Source organism: Xyrauchen texanus, chromosome 22, assembly GCF_025860055.1.
Source record: "Xyrauchen texanus isolate HMW12.3.18 chromosome 22, RBS_HiC_50CHRs, whole genome shotgun sequence".
In the NCBI taxonomy this organism is placed as follows: Eukaryota; Metazoa; Chordata; class Actinopteri; order Cypriniformes; family Catostomidae; genus Xyrauchen; species Xyrauchen texanus.
The window spans coordinates 40,672,605-40,691,636 of NC_068297.1; the positions used below are offsets into that span (position 1 = coordinate 40,672,605).

General features: G+C 38.0%; 1 protein-coding gene across 3 annotated transcripts in view; it reads right to left on the reverse strand.

Moving 5' to 3' along the window:
• Positions 1 to 3,679: 3,679 nt before the first annotated feature.
• The window catches only part of LOC127662673 (heterogeneous nuclear ribonucleoprotein Q-like), a 53,816-nt gene continuing 38,463 nt past the window's right edge, over positions 3,680 to 19,032 (reverse strand). For 2 of the 3 annotated variants that reach the window (XM_052153971.1, XM_052153968.1), the window contains 6 exons: positions 9,794 to 9,999; positions 8,619 to 8,768; positions 8,422 to 8,543; positions 7,965 to 8,325; positions 7,746 to 7,772; positions 3,680 to 5,815 (listed from right to left, as the gene is read on the reverse strand). In XM_052153971.1, coding sequence (XP_052009931.1) covers positions 5,777 to 5,815; positions 7,746 to 7,772; positions 7,965 to 8,325; positions 8,422 to 8,543; positions 8,619 to 8,768; positions 9,794 to 9,999 — 905 coding nt within the window. In that variant the 3' untranslated portion in view covers positions 3,680 to 5,776. The remainder of the gene's footprint in view (positions 5,816 to 7,745; positions 7,773 to 7,964; positions 8,326 to 8,421; positions 8,544 to 8,618; positions 8,769 to 9,793; positions 10,000 to 19,032) is intronic. The other variant, XM_052153970.1, reaches the window with a different exon arrangement.

Sequence of the window (19,032 nt, forward strand, 5' to 3'; positions counted from 1 at the left end):
ACAAATCACACCAACGAGTTTAATATAAGGTAAAGTATCATTAATTTATTATAAAGAATAATGGGAGAAAAATTAACCCATAATAAGTATTTACATACATACAACTTTAAGCCAAGCAAAAAAGAGTGGGGAAAAAGAGAACAGAACTTGAGCTGGCAACATTTGGACATTTTCACTTAGGGGTGTACTCACTTTTGTTGCCAGCGATTTAGACATTAATGGCTGTGTGTTGAGTTATTTTGAGGGGACAGCAAATTGACACTGTTATACAAGCTGTACACTCACTACTTTACATTGTAGCAAAGTGTTGTCACATGAAAAGATATAATCAAATATTTACAGAAATGTTAGGGTTGTACACACTTTTGTGAGATACGATACATATGGACATACAGTAACTGTTTCACATAACACTAAAATAGACACGTCATAAATCAAATGAAAGCTCTTGTTTTAAAAAATGTGACTGCAGTTTATTTTGTTGCCATTACACAACAGTTCAAATGATTATCAAGAGCACACAGTGGAATATGATTGCTGCAAGACAACAACAAACATCTCATGTCTGCTCTCATCACTGCTTCAGATCTCCAGAGCAAAATATGCAGTCAAGTAGAAAAATGTATAATAAACAAACCTTCATAATGAAATGTTATATTTCATAAAGCTGAGGATCTCAGCTTTCCAAGAACACCTACAGTAGTTTGAGCTTGTAGTCCACACAGAGGCCAGTATATTCAATGAAACCTTGAAGGTGTTTGTGGTCACAAAATAGACTGAATGTGAATGGAAGGGCACATGGCGAGTGCACAGCTGGGACATCTACATTTCAGATCTATTGTGATGGAATGTTACAGAGGCACATGTATTATTTCCTAGTACCTGCTGTTATCTAGTGGAGTGAATTAACTCTTGTAACAGAGACAGAGCAAACAGAGCATGAATTACATGCTTACAAAGATAGGACAACAACAATAAGAATATTTGTTTTGATTTCTGTTTTTTATTTGATGGGTTTTCTGTTAAATCAGGCAAGTATTTTTACAATGCATCCACTATAAGTTGGATGTAGCAGCAGACCCAAAAGGGCAACTATGGCAAATACCAGGGGCCAACATATAAATACACTTAAGACCTGTAAAAACATGTGACTTCAAAAAACATTGAAAGGTCTTAAAAACAGTAGAAAATAATCAGATGGCTTCCAGGCTCACTAAGATTTCACAATATTACTGTTTTTACTGTATTTTGGATCAAATCAACGCAAGTTTGGTGAGCAGAAGAGACTTTTGAACAGTAGTGCATCCAACAGAATAATTGTAGCATTATTACCAATATAGTATTTACTACTCTTAAAAACAACTGGATGATTGATGTGACACTTTGTGATAATAATGTTTGTTCCAAAAGACTTGTTTAAATGCATGAAACAAGTTTATTAGATATTAAAAATATTAATTGTGACAAGACATGCGTCAGGTGTGTTGGTGGGGACTTTTCAGTGCAGTTCATCGTGACGTCAGTAGGCGGCGGCAAAGGACTGTTATAAAGATGCTTTATTCAGGAACAATCAATGCTATGGTTATCAATATGTCAATCATTGCTATATCAAGAGTGAATCCCGCATTCATATGCGGATGTAATTCCCGAAACTTTGCAGGGTGTTCTGGCCGTTGGTCCTCCTCTTAGCAGCATGAAAAACAAGTTTTATACAAATTGTGAATGGATTTGCATAGAAAGCGCACAAAGAGCGCTCCCTTTATAATCGCTAAAAAGCTGTCACTCATCTTCATCGCGATCTCTAGCTCCCCTAGAAACTGGTCTATTAATAATGAACATTGACTAAGCCTAAATGTTTCCAATTCATGCAAGGAACACAAAAGCCCCGACATGGAGTGGATAAATATAGTAGAAAATAGATATAGAGAGAAAATTACCCCTCAAAAAAGTCAGTAAGAAGCTTTACCTTCCCGACTGTTAGTGCACGTTTATTATTCTCCATTTTTAGCTAAAGTTAGCTTCACCAGAGCGGCGCCATGCATGCAGTCATGGCAACGACATCGTGCTCTTAGCGGTCTTTAGATGTGGGCGGGGCGTTTATAATTTAAAGAGACATGACAACTAGCACATAAACAAACTATAGAAATGATTGTAAATAATTCATTCACTACATGAATTTAATCAGATTTGTCATTATTATTTTTTTACTAAAATATTAATATCTTGGGGATATCCATAAGTCTATTTTTTACTTCTTTCCAGCCCCTTTCAATTCGAGCACTGGGCCCGCATTATTTCGGTCATGTTTTTGAAAGAAAGGTTTATAATTTATCATGTCTTTTCTGCAAGAATTTTCGTTGTTTTTTGACTATTATTTTCTTTGTTGCATTGCTTTGGGGAGATCTTTGAAATCTTGAGAAGTTTATAATTATAATGTTCCACAACAGACAAAAATGTGGCATAGAGTAAAATTACACATGTTAATCAATAAAAACAAAGTTGAGTTTTTTTACTGACAATTGTCACTTTCCAAACAAAGAGAAAATTATAAGTACTTAAATCCTAATTAGATTAATAAAAAAAAAATGCATTACATAATATGGTTATTTAATATATATCCCCATTTTTAATGATCAAAAAAAAGAATAAGTGACTTGATTCTAACCATGGCTCTTTATTTTTGACTCTTTTCCCTCAGATTTTGCATAAGAAAGATCCTCAGAACATGGCACCACAAAGCGGTTTTAATGGGATTCTGAAGTGAGAAGTTGAAGATTAGGACTCAGCAAGATTCAGGAAGTTTAATCCTGTAATATATTTTTATCAGACATTGTGATCGACCATGTTTGAATTTGTCGGACATTATTTTAACGGTCAAAAGCCAGTATTTACAGACTAACGGAAACCCTGATCTATATTATGGTACCACTCAACAACCACTTGTTGATCTGCACAAAATAGGGGTCGTTTTACACTGCAGCTGATGGGACCAATTATAAAATGCAGCTTTTTAATTTTCTGACAGTAATTAATCTCAAATTAGTCTTGATTAATAGATTACAAGCACAATTATTTCACTCAGAGCCCAAACTACAGGGAGTGTTAGCATGTACAATAAACTGTTAAAACATTTGTCACAATTTGGTTTATTACTTCATGAAAAATGAACATGACATAGAAAATGGCACTTTACAGCAGACGGTTCTGAATCAAAATCAAGAGCGCAAGTACACAATTTTTGGAGTGATGGAATAAGATGACATGGTGAAATGAATGTTATCATTAGGCACTCAGTTGTTATAAGTTAAAGTATTTTTATATTTTTGAGGTGTTTGCATTAACAGTTTTCAGTTATTTAGATTTAATGTTCAATAAAACACCTGAAATCTTACTTGGAGAGGTTTTGGACACCGTAAAAGGGACACTGTAGCTTTTAATTTCCTTTGGAGGGTCAACAATTTCTGCCAGGTACACTTGACATGTTGGGCAACAACAAAAAATATTTCTGATGTCTCTTATTTGCATCCATTATATATATATATATATATATATATATATATATATATATATATATATATATATATATTATATTATATTATATATATATATATATATATAAAATAAAAAAAAGTAAGAAAAAAAAAAAAAACCTTTGCTGAGAAAACCCAAAAATAGTCGTTCTACAATGTCTAAAAATTTAAACTTTCAGAAATGTTCGAAATCCACTTTTCTTTTTCATACGACAGTGTTTTATATAAAATAAATCCAAACAATTAACCAAACTTATTTTTCTCTTAAAATCATTAGCATGTCTTTTTTTTGTTTGCTTTTCTGCCTTCAGGGTGTTAAACAAGATAATTTGTTGATTCTGATGACAGTATTTAACATGCATTAATATAACTGCAAATCTAATTACAGTTAGTGACACAAATTCAATTATTTTGCCCAACATGGATTGTCTCGACAGATAAAGCTAGAATTGGTTTTTCTAATATACCCATCTCCATAATCAAATACCTTCCCCTTATTTATTTTCAATAACTTTTTCATATCCATTGTAACATTTTAATTTCCACAATAATGCTATTAAATGAAATATGTGAAAATAAAAAATGAAAATATTTCTGCTGAATATTTCTGCTTATGAGTGGATGCAATATGGATATGTTTTGTTGGACATCTTGTCAGTGAGACAAACTGAATGTTGGTAAATGACTCAACACTGTTGTTTTGGTCCTGATGGCTTTTGTTCATTAATTCCAGAGGTGGATTAATCCAGTGGGCAACACCATATCCTGTGAAACAAAGGCAGGTGCTTTGAGCTTTAACTATGTCCTATACAACCCAATCATGTAATATTAAACAAAGAAAAGAAACTTGCAGCCCCGGAAATTACTTCAGCTTTGCAGACGACCAGATTATGACAGCGAACAAGTTTTAAGATAGAATTCAAAACCTTTATTACAAAAATAAGTTACACTCACCTCATTTTACAGTATAAAACAATTTATTTGCTGGAATGCAAAAAACGTTGTTGGCCACCAACAATAGATTAAAACTGCTCACATCTTTTCAAAATGTTGCAATGTTACAGCTTTATCGAGAGGGAGTTAACTGTGTACAAAACCGGTTCAATGGTTCGGTCACCTGCTTGCTATTTATGGAATATAAACCAAAACTGCAGTATCCACGTTTATACACAACTCATTTCTTATCTTGCCAGTATATGAGACCAGGGGAACATGGCGAGCATTACAGCCAAAACGAGAATGATCACTCAAAGTTCATGATTGATTAAAAACCTCTATTGGATGGAATGAAACATAATTCATTGTTCTTTAGAGAGCCGAACTGGTTTTCAGAGTATAGAAAAAAGGATACTGCAGGGCTTAGCAAATGCAGCTGATGCATTTGTGATGTTTAAGCCAATACAAAAGTAACATTTTATTCCAAACTATCATACAATCATACACCCAAAAACTACATAATCTGAAGAAGCAAAGCAGCTAATTCAGTTGAAAATGGGATAAAAGCAGGGCTTGTTCCAGCTCATCATATGAGACTCGTTTGCATGCCCAGTTTCACTGTTTGCAATGTGAGCGCAGCAGCCGTTTGACAATATTATATCATCAGCTGCCCTCGTGCATATTTCATTAGAAACAAGCCCTGCTCCTATGTGTTTAAGTGTCTTTATGTACAGTACAGGCAGGGTAGTTGAATCCTCTCTACTGAGGTAGTTAACCGACCCTTAAAAGACTAGTTCTCAAAAGAACCACGTTCCTGGAATGCCTGATTTATCAATGCCAGGCAGTTACACCGAAAACCTGCAGATGTTCTCCATCCAGATCTAAACAGTTTGGGTTACATGGACATTCCGACAACAAATTTGTAGTAATCACAAAAATATACATCAGCATCAAGCTTCTTTGAGCCACTTCAAACCCAGGAGAAAAAAAAAAAAAAAAAAAGTGCAAAACACATTTAACATAGCAGTATCCTTGAGAGTCTGAACTTGGATTAAAAAAATTGTGGCACATTTAGGTTTGTAGATTATAACTAGGGGGTTGTGAGTTTTTTTTTTTATTATTTTTTTTATTTATATATATGGTTGGGCTCCGTATGAAAACTGCAAGTCCAAGATCATGACTATAGAACTCTTATGGATGTCAGGAGTGGCAGTACAGGAGATATGCTTCAAGGCTGGAATATCATCAGAGTCTACCATAACCTTATGAAAACTGGCAGCATCCGGTGTAACCCCCATACAAGTCAGTCTTCATACTACCTGGTCAGGACCAGCCTCGACCCCCTTTCCCTGGAGAAATGGACAAATATGTAAATATTATTCATGGTGTAAACAATGGAAAATAATCATGCAGGTCCATGCAACACCAACGAAACAGAACCAAAGGACACGGTTTAAATATATAGTCTTGAAAAATGTCTATTGTAAAATGATTGGTTTAAAGGGTTTGCATCTGACATTGTGTCACTTATTCAGTGCAAAATAACTTCACATATGAATCATTAGAATGAGGCCATTCTGTTTATAAATGCCTTCAAAGTGCAAAAGCAAGTCAACTTGGAGTGATTTTTGCAGTTTCTGTACTGTCATGCTGCTAGAGTAAGACTCTTATGTTTACAATTGACACATGAAGTCGAGCTTGCTTAGTATGTTTGGGCCATTAGGGCTCTGAATGGTTTCGGACAATGTAAACGTGCAAACCGCTAAAGATGTTCAACTATCGTTTCTATTGTGGTGATGCAAAATACAACCGTATGGCAGAGAATATGCATTCTAAAAAAATATATATTATAATCGTACTGTTTTCATCAGTCTTTATTCTTTTGCATTTCTCACGACCTTTGCGCTCCATCTCGAGGGCGCACACAGCGTGCAGCAGCGCAGGTAGAGAGACGGATTGAAGATGCCTCGACTCCCTTACTTACTGTTGGAGTCAAGCATAACGGAGGGAGAAGAGATCAAATAAAGAATATAAACCAAGAGCTGAGAAGGCCAGCAGTGCACTGCTACATATTACATATATTTGATTTACTCTTCAGGAGCGGTGCGTAATTACGTTTAGAAATAAAACATATTTAGAGGCAAATTTCAGCCAATTAAAAATTTGTCACGTTAAAGCCACAATTGTTTTTTTCAATTGATAGCCCAAAAAATTCAAAAATAATTTGTCTTTCCATGAATAGCCTAATTGCCTGCATGCAAGTGCACTGAACGTTGTTACTGGAAATGCCTGAGAAGCAGGAAGTAGATGCAGAAGTAATCCATTGGGTGATTGTCATGTCATATTTTACATGCGTTTCATGCATATTTAGGACCATTAAGATTTTTTGCATTGAGATATTATTTTCAGAACACTTTTACCCTTCATTTCTCATTACCGTAACACATCCAGATGTTTTACTAAAAAATATATTTATATATCTATCTATATCACATCACCCTGGGATGAGTTTTAAACAGTATTGAAGGAGTTCCCATCTATGATGGGCACTTATTGGCTGCTTTTCTTTATTATTCAGACAAAAATGTCGCTTTCAAAAAAAAAAAAAAACTTTATTACATATTTGTTTTATGATGAAATAAATACGGTGACACAATTATATTTGTCTAAAAACTAATTTCAAACATCTAATCATACTTCAGATCAAAAGATTTTTAAGATCTTGAAACATTTCAGTCAAGTGTTTAAAAACTTTTGACCAGTATGTCAGTGTGTGTGTGTAATTATATATATATATAAAATTGAAAACAATGGGAACAGTTACTGTATTACAATAAAAAACACATACTGTTGACAATGATTTACTAAGGAGGGACGTTAATGATTAATCAATTGACTGTTAATCGTTTAATAGATTAAGCTTATTGATTGTTGATTATTTACCGTATTATCCGGAAATAGTTGCACCTGAATTGTAAAATTCAACAATAGTGAATATCGCAATGAAGAGCACTTTATTTGGCCTTTCATAGGGTGCATCAGTAGACTAATTTCACGATCTTTAGGGCTGTATAATTAAATCAAACTAACATCAAAATGGTTATGGTTATGTTACAATGTTTATGTAAAATATGTATTACATTTATCTTAATCATCATCCACAACGCTTTTATCGGTATCAGCATCTGCAATTTCCTACTGGTTCATCAATATACATAATGAGCTTGTTCTGAAGACTCTGTACAGTCGATCTTCAAAGAATGAAGGAAAAGTGCAAACCTTTGGTCCGTTTCGTCCACAAGGTGCCTTGCATTTGGTAAGCAATATGAAAAGGGGAGGGAAAACAAAAGCCAAGACATGTATTTTGATCATAGGTCCTGTCACGAAAACAAAGATAAAAGGGAAAGAAATAGACCCTAAATAGACCATCGTCTAGCATACAGTGTTTTAAAACCTCCTGCCAATGCTGCAAGACTGCTCGGCCCACACATCACGTACCAGTCGACATCTCTGCTGGAAGCCTCCTCTAGAGCCACGGCCACCTCGGCTGAACCCCGGACCCCCGCGCTGAGAGAAACCAGCTCGTCCTCTGGTAACAGTAGAGCCATGGCCTCTGGTCAGTGTGGGACACCGGGCCCCTCTGTTGCCTCTTCCTCTCACGTGAGCTTGAAAGTCTTCATAGCCGTAGTACGGATCATCGTAACCTCCTCTGTAGTTGTGATAGTCATAGCCATAGTAATCATAATAATCTTCATAGCTGTAATAGTCTTGTGGATATGAATAACCTCGAGCACCTCTGCCTCGTGCTCTTGTTGGAGGATGCATATGCGGTGGCCCGTAGTAATAATATTCATCATACCTGAAAGACGTTTGACATGCTTTATAATATATACACAGCCATTTAAGTCAGCATGACTAATTAAGGAACATAGAATTTTTTACTAAATCATCTTACATTTGGGTTTTAGCAGCTTGTCTCTGGGCCTTTCGCTCTTTCCTCTTCTGATCAGGTGGCTTTGCAAAGACAATTTCAATTTTATCTCCTTCTAAATCCTTCCCATGCATTTCAGCTAACGCCTGTAGAAAAACACTTGAATTAATATTATGCGTAAATGACAACCTCTAAAAGATACAGTAAGACAAGATAATGACCTTTACAGCCCCGTCTCTCTCCTCAAAATGGATGAAAGCGTAGTCTTTTAACTTTTTAACTCTTTCCAGTTTGCCAAACTGACAGAAGGTCCTCTCCAGGTGTTCTTCAGTTACTGTGCTTGCCAGATTTCGGACAAAAAGGACTTTGACCTGAGAAATATCACACAAAAACTACATGTGAAGATCACTGCAGCGTAATGATAGACACCATAAAATTCAAGGCTCTGGACATGTGAATCTCATGAAAGCATGTCTGGGTCATATTTCACCCCAAAAATCGAAATCAAAATTCTATATTTTTCATGTCTAATGCCTAGTCTAATTTTGTAGGTATTTTGCATTGTGATAGCTCCAAATTCTCTATACCATAATACATCCCAAAGTTTAACTTCTCATTTTTGTCAATGATGATTCTTGTTATATTCTCATTACTAAGTTTTTATTAAAATCAGCATACATTAAATGCAGAACAACAAATGCTATCACGACATACAGTACAAATACAAAGGCTGACAATTATTTTATCGTATTTCACAAAACGATGAATAATCAAATTTAAATCACAAATCAATATTTGCTGAGAAAAGCATGCAAATTTGTTTTATATAATAAATACATTCAAATAATTATGAATATCATTTATTTACCCAATATATTGATTGTTTTATTGCCATTTCATTGAACATATTACTAATAGGGATTTTGATAGTCCTGGAAATTACCGATCAATTATTTGACTGACGTTAATACCGTAAAACGCACACAGAGGACTGCCCAAAACCCCAGAAAGGACTGACAAGCTGTTTGTGTTGGCCGCTGTCAGCTGTTTTGAAAGTTTTACCATCATGCTTGAGGCTGACGTGTTTAATTTATAAAATAAGTGACATGAGTTTGAATTGCCGTTTCCTTCTTCCTCATTTCCTTGAACCATTACACAAATCTTTTTTGTGCAAGTTATTACAAGTGAGATGTGCTTAACTGTTATGAAAATGTCCCAATTCAAACACTGTATACAAATTTGATCAAGGTTGTCAGTTAAAAAACAAAAATGCAAATATACATTTATGCAAACTATTTACACAAAATGTAAAAACATAAATTTGGGGGTGAAATAAGACCAAGACTTGTTCTTGTCAGTTTTTGTGAGATTAACCGTTTAAGGGCCTACAACTTACTTTTGCCATGACATCAGGGTCAGGTTCCTCAATGGGGTCAGCCCATTCTACAGTCACCACATTCCCCCAAACCTTCACTTTACCACTCATTAATCGGCGTCGCGCCTGAGCTGCTGTTTTATGATCGTCGTACTCTAAAAAGCAGAAGCCTCGATTCTTCTTTTTGTCATCGGGCTGATGGTATAAGATGACATCATTCAAGCCTTCTGTTGGGAGAGAGGATGAAGATTCTCAATCAAATCTATTGTACAACATTATAGTATATATTTAATTCTTCACTAACCTTTACAACATTAACCAGGACTAAATAACTGTAACTATTGGTTATAACTTTAGAAAGGCTGAATTACCTACAGCAGTAGCCTTACACAATGCATAAATAGCTATTTATCTAATGGTTAAATTAATAATTGTGACAGGCCTAGGTGCACAGGCTATTGGTTAATCATCTGATCAGTTATTTGATCTAACCACGGTTATTTGAGATAACTGCCATTATTGTGCACTATAAATTCCAATCACGTTTTAAATGACCAAATAAGGGAATTAAGCAAATAAATAAGTGCCATGAATGGCATGTTTGGGTGTCATTGAACTCAAATGCAAATGTCAACCACAGCAGCTCCTGTCTGGCTTGATGCGTGGGCCGTCAACAGAGGCTCGCGCCAAACTCCCACGAAAATATAAATGAACACAAACTTTAATAGTGAACGCAAAGTGCTCCGGCTTCACTTTAACGATCATTTATTGGCAAATATTCCGGGTTATAGCGAGTTCATACGGGCAGTGTTAATGACATGCAGTGAAACGGAGATGCACAGTGTGATAAAATTATGAAACGAAATCTCAACTTAATTGCTTCATGAGAAATAAGGTCTCATGCGAAATAAATAAAACAGCATTAAAAAAAACTTGTGAAAGTGAATTAGGACAGAAATATTTTACTATTGCATAATATAATACAAAAACACTGGTGGCCAAAAGTTTGGAATAACATACATATTTTGCTCTTAAGGAAAGAAATGGTTACTTTTATTCACCAAAGTGGCATTCAACTGATCACAATGTATAGTCACAGGGCTCTACGCTAACTTTTTTCCCAAGGAGTACATGCGCTCCCAAATGAAAAAAAATGTAGGAGCACAGTGAAAAATGTAATAGAGTTTATTAACAAACAATTTATTACATAAATATTTCTACTGCGTGTATGAGTGTGTGCGCGTGTGTACTAAGGGACACACATCTGTGGAACAGCACATACCACCCAAATCAAAAATGTACCCATGCCAAGTCACGTGACGTTGTTGACGAGAATGGCTGCGTGAGAAAGAGCTGCGCCCATCCCAGCATGATATTAACTTTAAAACTTAACAAAGAGTCCAACTTTATGTGAGTTACCATATGAAAAGTTGAAGTTATATGACAATAATGCCAAACAATACCAGAAGTACCACTAATCCTCCGAGAAATGGCTCGGGTGGAACGAAGGCTAACGAGGTGGCTAAAGCTAGCCAAGCTAACCAAAAGAAACCGCAGCCTCATGACGAGCCCGGCGCTGATGAACCGGACGCTAGCACCATCCCCGGTAATGTAGCCAAAGAGTTTGCTAAACTTACCGCATTAATCCTGGAAAAGTCAGACGCCCACGACAAGAAGCTCGAGGCTATATGGGTGACAACAAGTGCTACAGATAGCAAACTTGCTGAAATTACAAATCGCATTTCTCAAGTCGAGAGCTGTTTGGGCTTCCTCGAGAAGGCTAATGAGAGACAGCAGGCGAACCCTCCAGCCACAGTTACAGAGGTGGAAGCCCTCTGCCAAAAACTGGACGACAATGAGAATCAGGAGCGAAGGAATAATTTACGGTTCATCGGGTTTCCTGAGGGCAGCGAGGACGGAGACACCTTGTCATTCCTCAAAAGTTTTACCGGAGATCCTGAACCTCGATTTCCCCGGAGGACTGGAAGTTGACAGAGCGCACAGGATTGGAGGATTGCGCAAGAGCTCAGGTCCGGAACATCCCTCGCCAGCAAGACCCATCATCGCCAGATTTCTCAGATTCCGCGACCGAAACCGCATCGCAGAGGCTGCACGCAAGATGGGTAAAGTTACCTGGAAGGAGCATCGTATAATGGTCTTCGCCGACTATTCCAAGTTGGTTAATGAGAAGCGCATAAAGTTCAACGAGTGTAAGAAGATGCTCCATGAAAAACGCACGACATTTTCTCTCGATTACCCGGCAGTGCTCACCGTGAGATCAGCGCAGGGCCCCCGCCGATTTGATGACCATAAAAAAGCCCTGGCTTACGTTCATTCCCTTGGTTAACTCGGCGTTACTGTGTTTTGGCGTAATGGTATTTCGCGCCACAGTACCATGGCCTTAAATTGTGGGGGGCTGAGCCCTTTGCGGATTCTTTTTCAGTTGGTCTTCCTTTGGTCCAGGAGTGTATGAGGGTAAAGATGAATCCACTAAATGTTCCATTTTTGACTGTCAAACAGACATTTCGTCGTCCTCTTTTTTTGTCTGAGCATAAGTGGATAATATTTCTGGAGGTTTTCTGGCTATATGGACTAATGGCGGGTCCTCTGATCCTTTGTTTATTTTTTATTTATTATTTTCTCTCACTCATTATGTCAGGAGGTTTAATTATTGGTGCTGAATTGTAATGTAAAAAAGGGAGGGGAGAAGAAAAAAAGAAGGAAAAAACCTCCTTAAAGGACTTGATTCACGGGGAGGTTTGGTTTGTTTCCCCTCATGAGAGGGCCGAGCCTTTCAGTGGGTCTATCACTAGCTCGGACGCGCTTGAACACAGCTGCACTCGCACTCTTTTTTTATTTTATTTTTGATTTATTATTTATTTATTTTGTGTGTATATATATATATATATATATATATATATATATATATATATATATATATATATATATATATATATATATATATATTATTATTTTTTAATTATATATACATATTTAAGGGGAGGGAGAAGGAAAAAAAGGGAAAAAAGATATTGTTATTATGTATGTGTATATATATACACGTTATTTTTTTTCTTTTTTTTTTTTCCTCTCGTTTTAATCAAGAGAGGACTCACCTGGAGGTTATTAAAATCACTTTATTGAGCAAGGCAACACCGCTGCTTAATTTCATGGTGTAAAGTGAGGCTTTATCGGTGAGGCAGCCCAAGCCTTGTCCTTTCAATGTTCGCCCATTTTCTGGTTTATGTATAGGGGCGTCATGGGTCACACAATCGGTTATTTTCTTTATGCAGACTTCTGTTTAATGTGTAACTCGTTGTCTAAGTTTGAAATATCAACCCTGCACCTGTTGTCCTTCCCCTGATTCTGGGCAGGACAACAGGTGCAGGGTGGGTGGGGCACGGTCAAAGCGGCTTTAAGTTAGAGAGTCACGGACCAAATTGAGATTAGTGTTTGCGTCTGGCTGTACAGATGCATTTTCGTTGCTTTTCTTATCTGTATGTTTAAATTTAATGTATTTTTTGTCTCTTATTATTTAGTGATGTTATTCATAAATAAGTCAGTTTGGAAAGTACAGCAAAACTTGTTTAACACTCATTTTACAATATTTCAGCTAGTAGTACAAAAGGGTTGAAACTTATGAGCTGGAACGTCAGAGGCCTCCACAACATAGTGAAGAAGAGGAAGGTATTAACTTTCATTAGATCTAAAAAATGTGATGTGGTATTTATGCAGGAGACCCACTTATTACCACAAGAATCTCAAAAGCTCCGGGGTGATTGGGTGGGCTTCGTGGCGGCTGCCTGTGGCAGTAGCAAGAGCAGAGGAGTGGCTACTCTAGTTAACAAGCGGCTACAATTTAAATGCTTAAAAGAGAGTGCAGATGAGGAAGGGAGAATACTGTTGATGCTTTGTGAGATCCAGGGTAATAGTATTATACTTGCGAATATGTACGCCCCAAATAGAGACGATCCGGCTTTTTTTGGGCTACTTGAGATGAAACTAAATGATATGGGAGACTATCCAATTATCATGGGGGGTGATTTTAATGAGGTAAATGGACCCTATATTAGATCGTAGCTCTCCATCTGTCCGCACCACTAGGGCACACGCAGTGCTCAAAGATATGTCCAAAGCATCCGGTCTAGTAGACATTTGGCGGCTACAAAACCCATCTTCGAGAGATTTTACATTCTTCTCTTCACCACAAAGCTCGTTTTCCAGAATAGATTTTTTTTTTGGTGTCTCATTCGCTGGTATCAGCCATGGGGGCGAGTGACATTGGTAATATAATTATTTCAGACCATAGTCCAATATTTCTCCATATTCTGTCCTGTAATAAGCCGGCTAGGTCAACTAGATGGAGACTAAACTCTAGCCTTCTATTAGATGAGACCTTTAAGGAAATCACTTAGATCACAAATCAACCTCTATATAGAGACCAATCTCCCAACGGCTCCGTCAGCAGAGGTAGCATGGGAGGCTTTGAAAACCTTTTTGAGAGGCCACATAATTCAATACTCGTCATTTAGGAAGAAGGAAAACAATACTAAGCTCCAGGAGCTTGAAAAACAGATCATAACGGCAGAATCTAACTTTAAAAAAAAATATGTCCTCTGAAAATCTTACCAGGTTGACTAGACTAAAATACGATTTTAATTCAATTATGACCCAGAGGGCAGAATTCTCTCTCTTTTAGGCAAGGCAGAAATACTTTGAGGAGGGTGACAAGGCTGGTAGACTACTTGCCAGGTACATTAAACAAAAAGCAATGAGTACTATTCCTGCTATTAGGAGGGACAATGGGTCAGTCCTGACTTATCCCAAGGAGATTAATACAGTTTTTAGAGACTTTTATGTAAAACTCTATACTTCAGAGGCGGGGGGGGGGGGGACAGGGATGACATTACATCTTTTCTGTCAACTCTTGATCTACCGGTGTTGTCAGGGGACCAGCTCGAACGTCTTGAATCACCTGTTACTATTGAGGAGATAAGGGATGTTATTAAACACCTCCCTTCAAGTAAAGCACCAGGTTTAGATGGCTTTACGGCCGAGTTTTATAAAGCTTATGCTGAGGAACTTGCACCATTACTCTTAGACACCTATAATGAAGCTTTCGAGAAGGGTAAACTCCCTCCCTCATTATCCGAGGCCATTATCACCCTTATCTTGAAGGAAGGAAAAGACCCTCTAGACTGTAAGAATTTTAGACCTATTAGTTTGACCTCCTGTGACAGTAAAATACTATCTAAAATTGTAGCTAACCGTCTGGACAAGGTAATAACCTCCTTGATCCATCCTGACCAGGTCGGCTTCGTGCGTTCGCGCTCCTCGGCTGACAACATCAGAAGACTTCTTGATATTATGTGGGCCACTCAGGATAACGCCTCTCCAAATGTCATAAATTGATGATGTATGCAGATGATATCCTTTTGTTTGTCACAGATCCTGAACAATCTCTTGGATGACTATTCATAATTATTGACAAGTTCTCATCCATTTTGGGCTATAAAGTCAACTGGACAAAATCTGAGGCTCTTCCTCTCACTCCATATTGTCCCAAATCCCTCTTCCAGTCAGGCACTTTTGCCTGGCCTAAGAAAGGCATTAAAAATCTTGGTTTAACATTCCCCCCCATATTGACGGATCTGATTAAAACAAACTTTGACCCCCATCTGGCTCCTCCATGGTTCCACCTCGAAAGCGCGGTGTCCTCCCCTCTCACACCCATTGCATACATCACAGCTAAATTAGCCCAACAGTATCAGTCACATCCCATTTTGTCTCACATTCAGTGGGTCTGGAAGAGAGTAGCTAAGATTCTTTAATTTGATCCGTATCTGCACCAGACTGCCGGGATCTGGCTAAATCCCAAGCTCTGTATAAATAAATCTCCCTTCCTTTGGAAGCTTTGGTTGCAAAAAGGGATTAGGGTGCTCGGTGACTTGTACCAGGATGGGACATTAAAGTCTTTTGAGGCACATAGTCAGGAATTTGACTTACCACGTAATCAACAGTGGAAGTATTTTCATTTAAGATACCTACTGGTGCAGGTCTTCGGCTCCCCTTCAGTAGTCCCACCGAGCGGTGACATGTTGGAGGTTCTAACAATCTATGGGCGGGGCCATGAAGCCTCTGCCTACTACGCTATGATCCTTACGGCCTCTGATTCTAATATTTTGTCCCTTAAAATAACATGGGAAACTGATTTAAAGGTGTCATTTACAGATGCAGAATGGGGCAGAATTCTTAGCAATGGGAAAAAAATGTCAAGGGAACTGCGAACGCGACTTATCCAATTCAAAATACTGAATAGAATCTATTGGACACCATCCAGGCTGCATAAGGTTGGTTTGGTTGATAACTCAGAATGCTGGAGGTGTCGGGACAAAAATGGTACCCTTGTACACATGCTATGGAGTTGCCCAAAAATTCAGGCATTTTGGTCTTCCCTACATACAATCGTAGAGAAAATTGTCGAACAGAATATCCCACTCACCCCTAGTCTGTTTATTTTGGGGGACCCCTCTGCATTAAGTGACCTGGCCCCTCCACTCTCTAACTGGATCCAGACTGTCCTCAAGCTAGGCCGGAAACTTTTGGTCAAAGAATGGAAAGCCCCCTCTGCACCAGCACTGGATTTGTGGTACGCCGCTCTGGGTCAGCTGGCTGCCCTTGAACATCTGTCCTATAGGTTGCTTGATAAAGTGGAGCAGTACAACTTGAAATGGGGAAAGTTTCATTCGTACGTACACCTTGAAGGTGTAACGGCGTTCCGGCTCAAAAACATAGCATTTAACTAGGAAACATGATTGATGGATACATTTTGATAGAATACGGTACCTACATTTAGGCAAGGCTGTAACTCAAGGGCTAGGTGCATCACTGTCTTATTTTATTTTATTATTTTTTTTAGTTTTTTCTCTATTATTTTCTAAATGTATTTAGTTTTTGTCTATGGTCGTGCTATGTCATCCTTTCATTGTATTTTGTTGTATGAGCATTGCTTTATTTTTCGGATGGAAATGTGTGTGTGTTTAAATGTTCTGGAAAATCAATAAAAATGTTAATAAAAAAAAAAAAAAATAAAAAAAAAAAAAAAATTTACCCATGCCTACTAGAATCAAAGGATATCAGATGTCCCGCTGCTTTTGTATGTTGACCGTCTGGCATACTTGAGTCAGATATGAGCGTGAAGCGATCTTCTGTGTTCCGCAACTGCTTTCGGGTTCTTGTATAACGTATAGCGAGCGAGTAAGGGCAGCCGGTGGACCTTCTGGTGCCATCCTAGGGTAAGATGGTGCCCCGCTAGGGAGTTGGTGCCCTACGTAAACTGCGTAGTATGCGTATAGGTAGTGGCGGTACAGATAATAGAATATTGCACCATATCAAAGAAAAATATGACAATTTGCAAAAATGCAGCATCCCACAAATTGAAATAAATGTAAAAAAAGATTCCATTTCACATTTTAATGTATATAAACAAAGTGCATATAAAATGTAACAATTCAAAACTAATACAATCTGAACATATTAAATTGGCTCCGTCCTCCTTCACGCATCTTTGGTTCATTGGTTGACACTGCGTGTCTGATTGACAGGAACAACTGGTGAGGCTGTTAGTCTAAGCAGACAGTCACAACGAATGGGTGCGCTTTAGCATTTAGGCCTATATTATTTTTTTTATTTTTTTTCACTATTTTTTAATCGTTTGATTATTCATATCTTAATTTTTTTTTACATTTTTATAAATAGATTGATATGTGAGCCAGCTCCCAACATTCACCTACAAGAGCAGACTCTTTCGCAAACGACCCATCACCATTTCAGTTGCGGGTTTCCTGACACGGAAGTTGCCCACCTACAATATTTGCAGAACATGACATTGTTTTCGAACTCTGGCCATGGGAACATTTTGAGCCAATTCGCATTGAAATGTTCTCCCTCCACCGGCTACAGTGGACGTTGAAGTGACCGATGGGTTCACGGTAGCATCGCTAACATCTGTTCTCAGCATCCCTAATGTTAGCCGTCTCAGGTAAACCTTGTGAAGTGACTTAATTAGTTGAAGATTGCGAATCCCCCTCACCGGATTCCTCTTTCTCCTCATCTATTTTCGCTTAAAATAAAATGTGATATCTGCACGTTAACTTATAGCCTATACTGATACTTTTCTCCATTGTTCACCTTTCTCTCTCTGACTGGACTGCGTCATCACAGAAAACTTTACTGTAGTTGGCACAAGCTGCTTGTGGAATGTGGGTCTTGTCATTTTTAAACAATTAGCAGCGGGATCGGGGCATTACGTTTGTAATCTGTAGTCGCACGCTGTGCTCGTAAATAATTATTCCGGTTCGCACATATCTAATTTTAGGGGCAAATGAGAGTGAAATACTCGCACTGTAGAGCCCTGAGTCAGGACATTAATAACTTGACAATTTGAAGAAAAGATTTCAGAACTTCTTAAACTACTTCAAAGATTTCTCATAAAAAAAAAATCCTCCACATGCAGCAATGACAGCTTCATACACTCACCTACAGGATTATTAGGAACACCATACTAATACTGTGTTTCACCCCCTTTCGCCTTCAGAACTGCCTTAATTCTACGTGGCATTGATTCAACAAGGTGCTGAAAGCATTCTTTAGAAATGTTGGCCCATATTGATAGGATAGCATCTTGCAGTTGATGGAGATTTGTGGGATGCACATCCAGGGCACGAAGCTCCCGTTCCACCACATCCCAAAGATGCTCTATTGGGTTGAGCTCTGGTGACTGTGGGGGCCATTGTAGTACAGTGAACTCATTGTCATGTTCAAGAAACCAATTTGAAATGATTCGAGCTTTGTGACATGGTGCATTATCCTGCTGGATGTAGCCATCAGAGGATGGGTACATGGTGGCCATAAAGGGATGGACATGGTCAGAAACAATGCTCAGGTAGGCCGTGGCATTTAAACGATGCCCAATTGGCACTAAGGGGCCTAAAGTGTGCCAAGAAAACATCCCCCACACCATTACACCACCACCACCAGCCTGCACAGTGGTAACAAGGCATGATGGATCCATGTTCTCATTCTGTTTACGCCAAATTCTGACTCTACCATCTGAATGTCTCAACAGAAATCGAGACTCATCAGACCAGGCAACATTTTTCCAGTCTTCAACTGTCCAATTTTGGTGAGCTCTTGCAAATTGTAGCCTCTTTTTCCTATTTGTAGTGGAGATGAGTGGTACCCGGTGGGGTCTTCTGCTG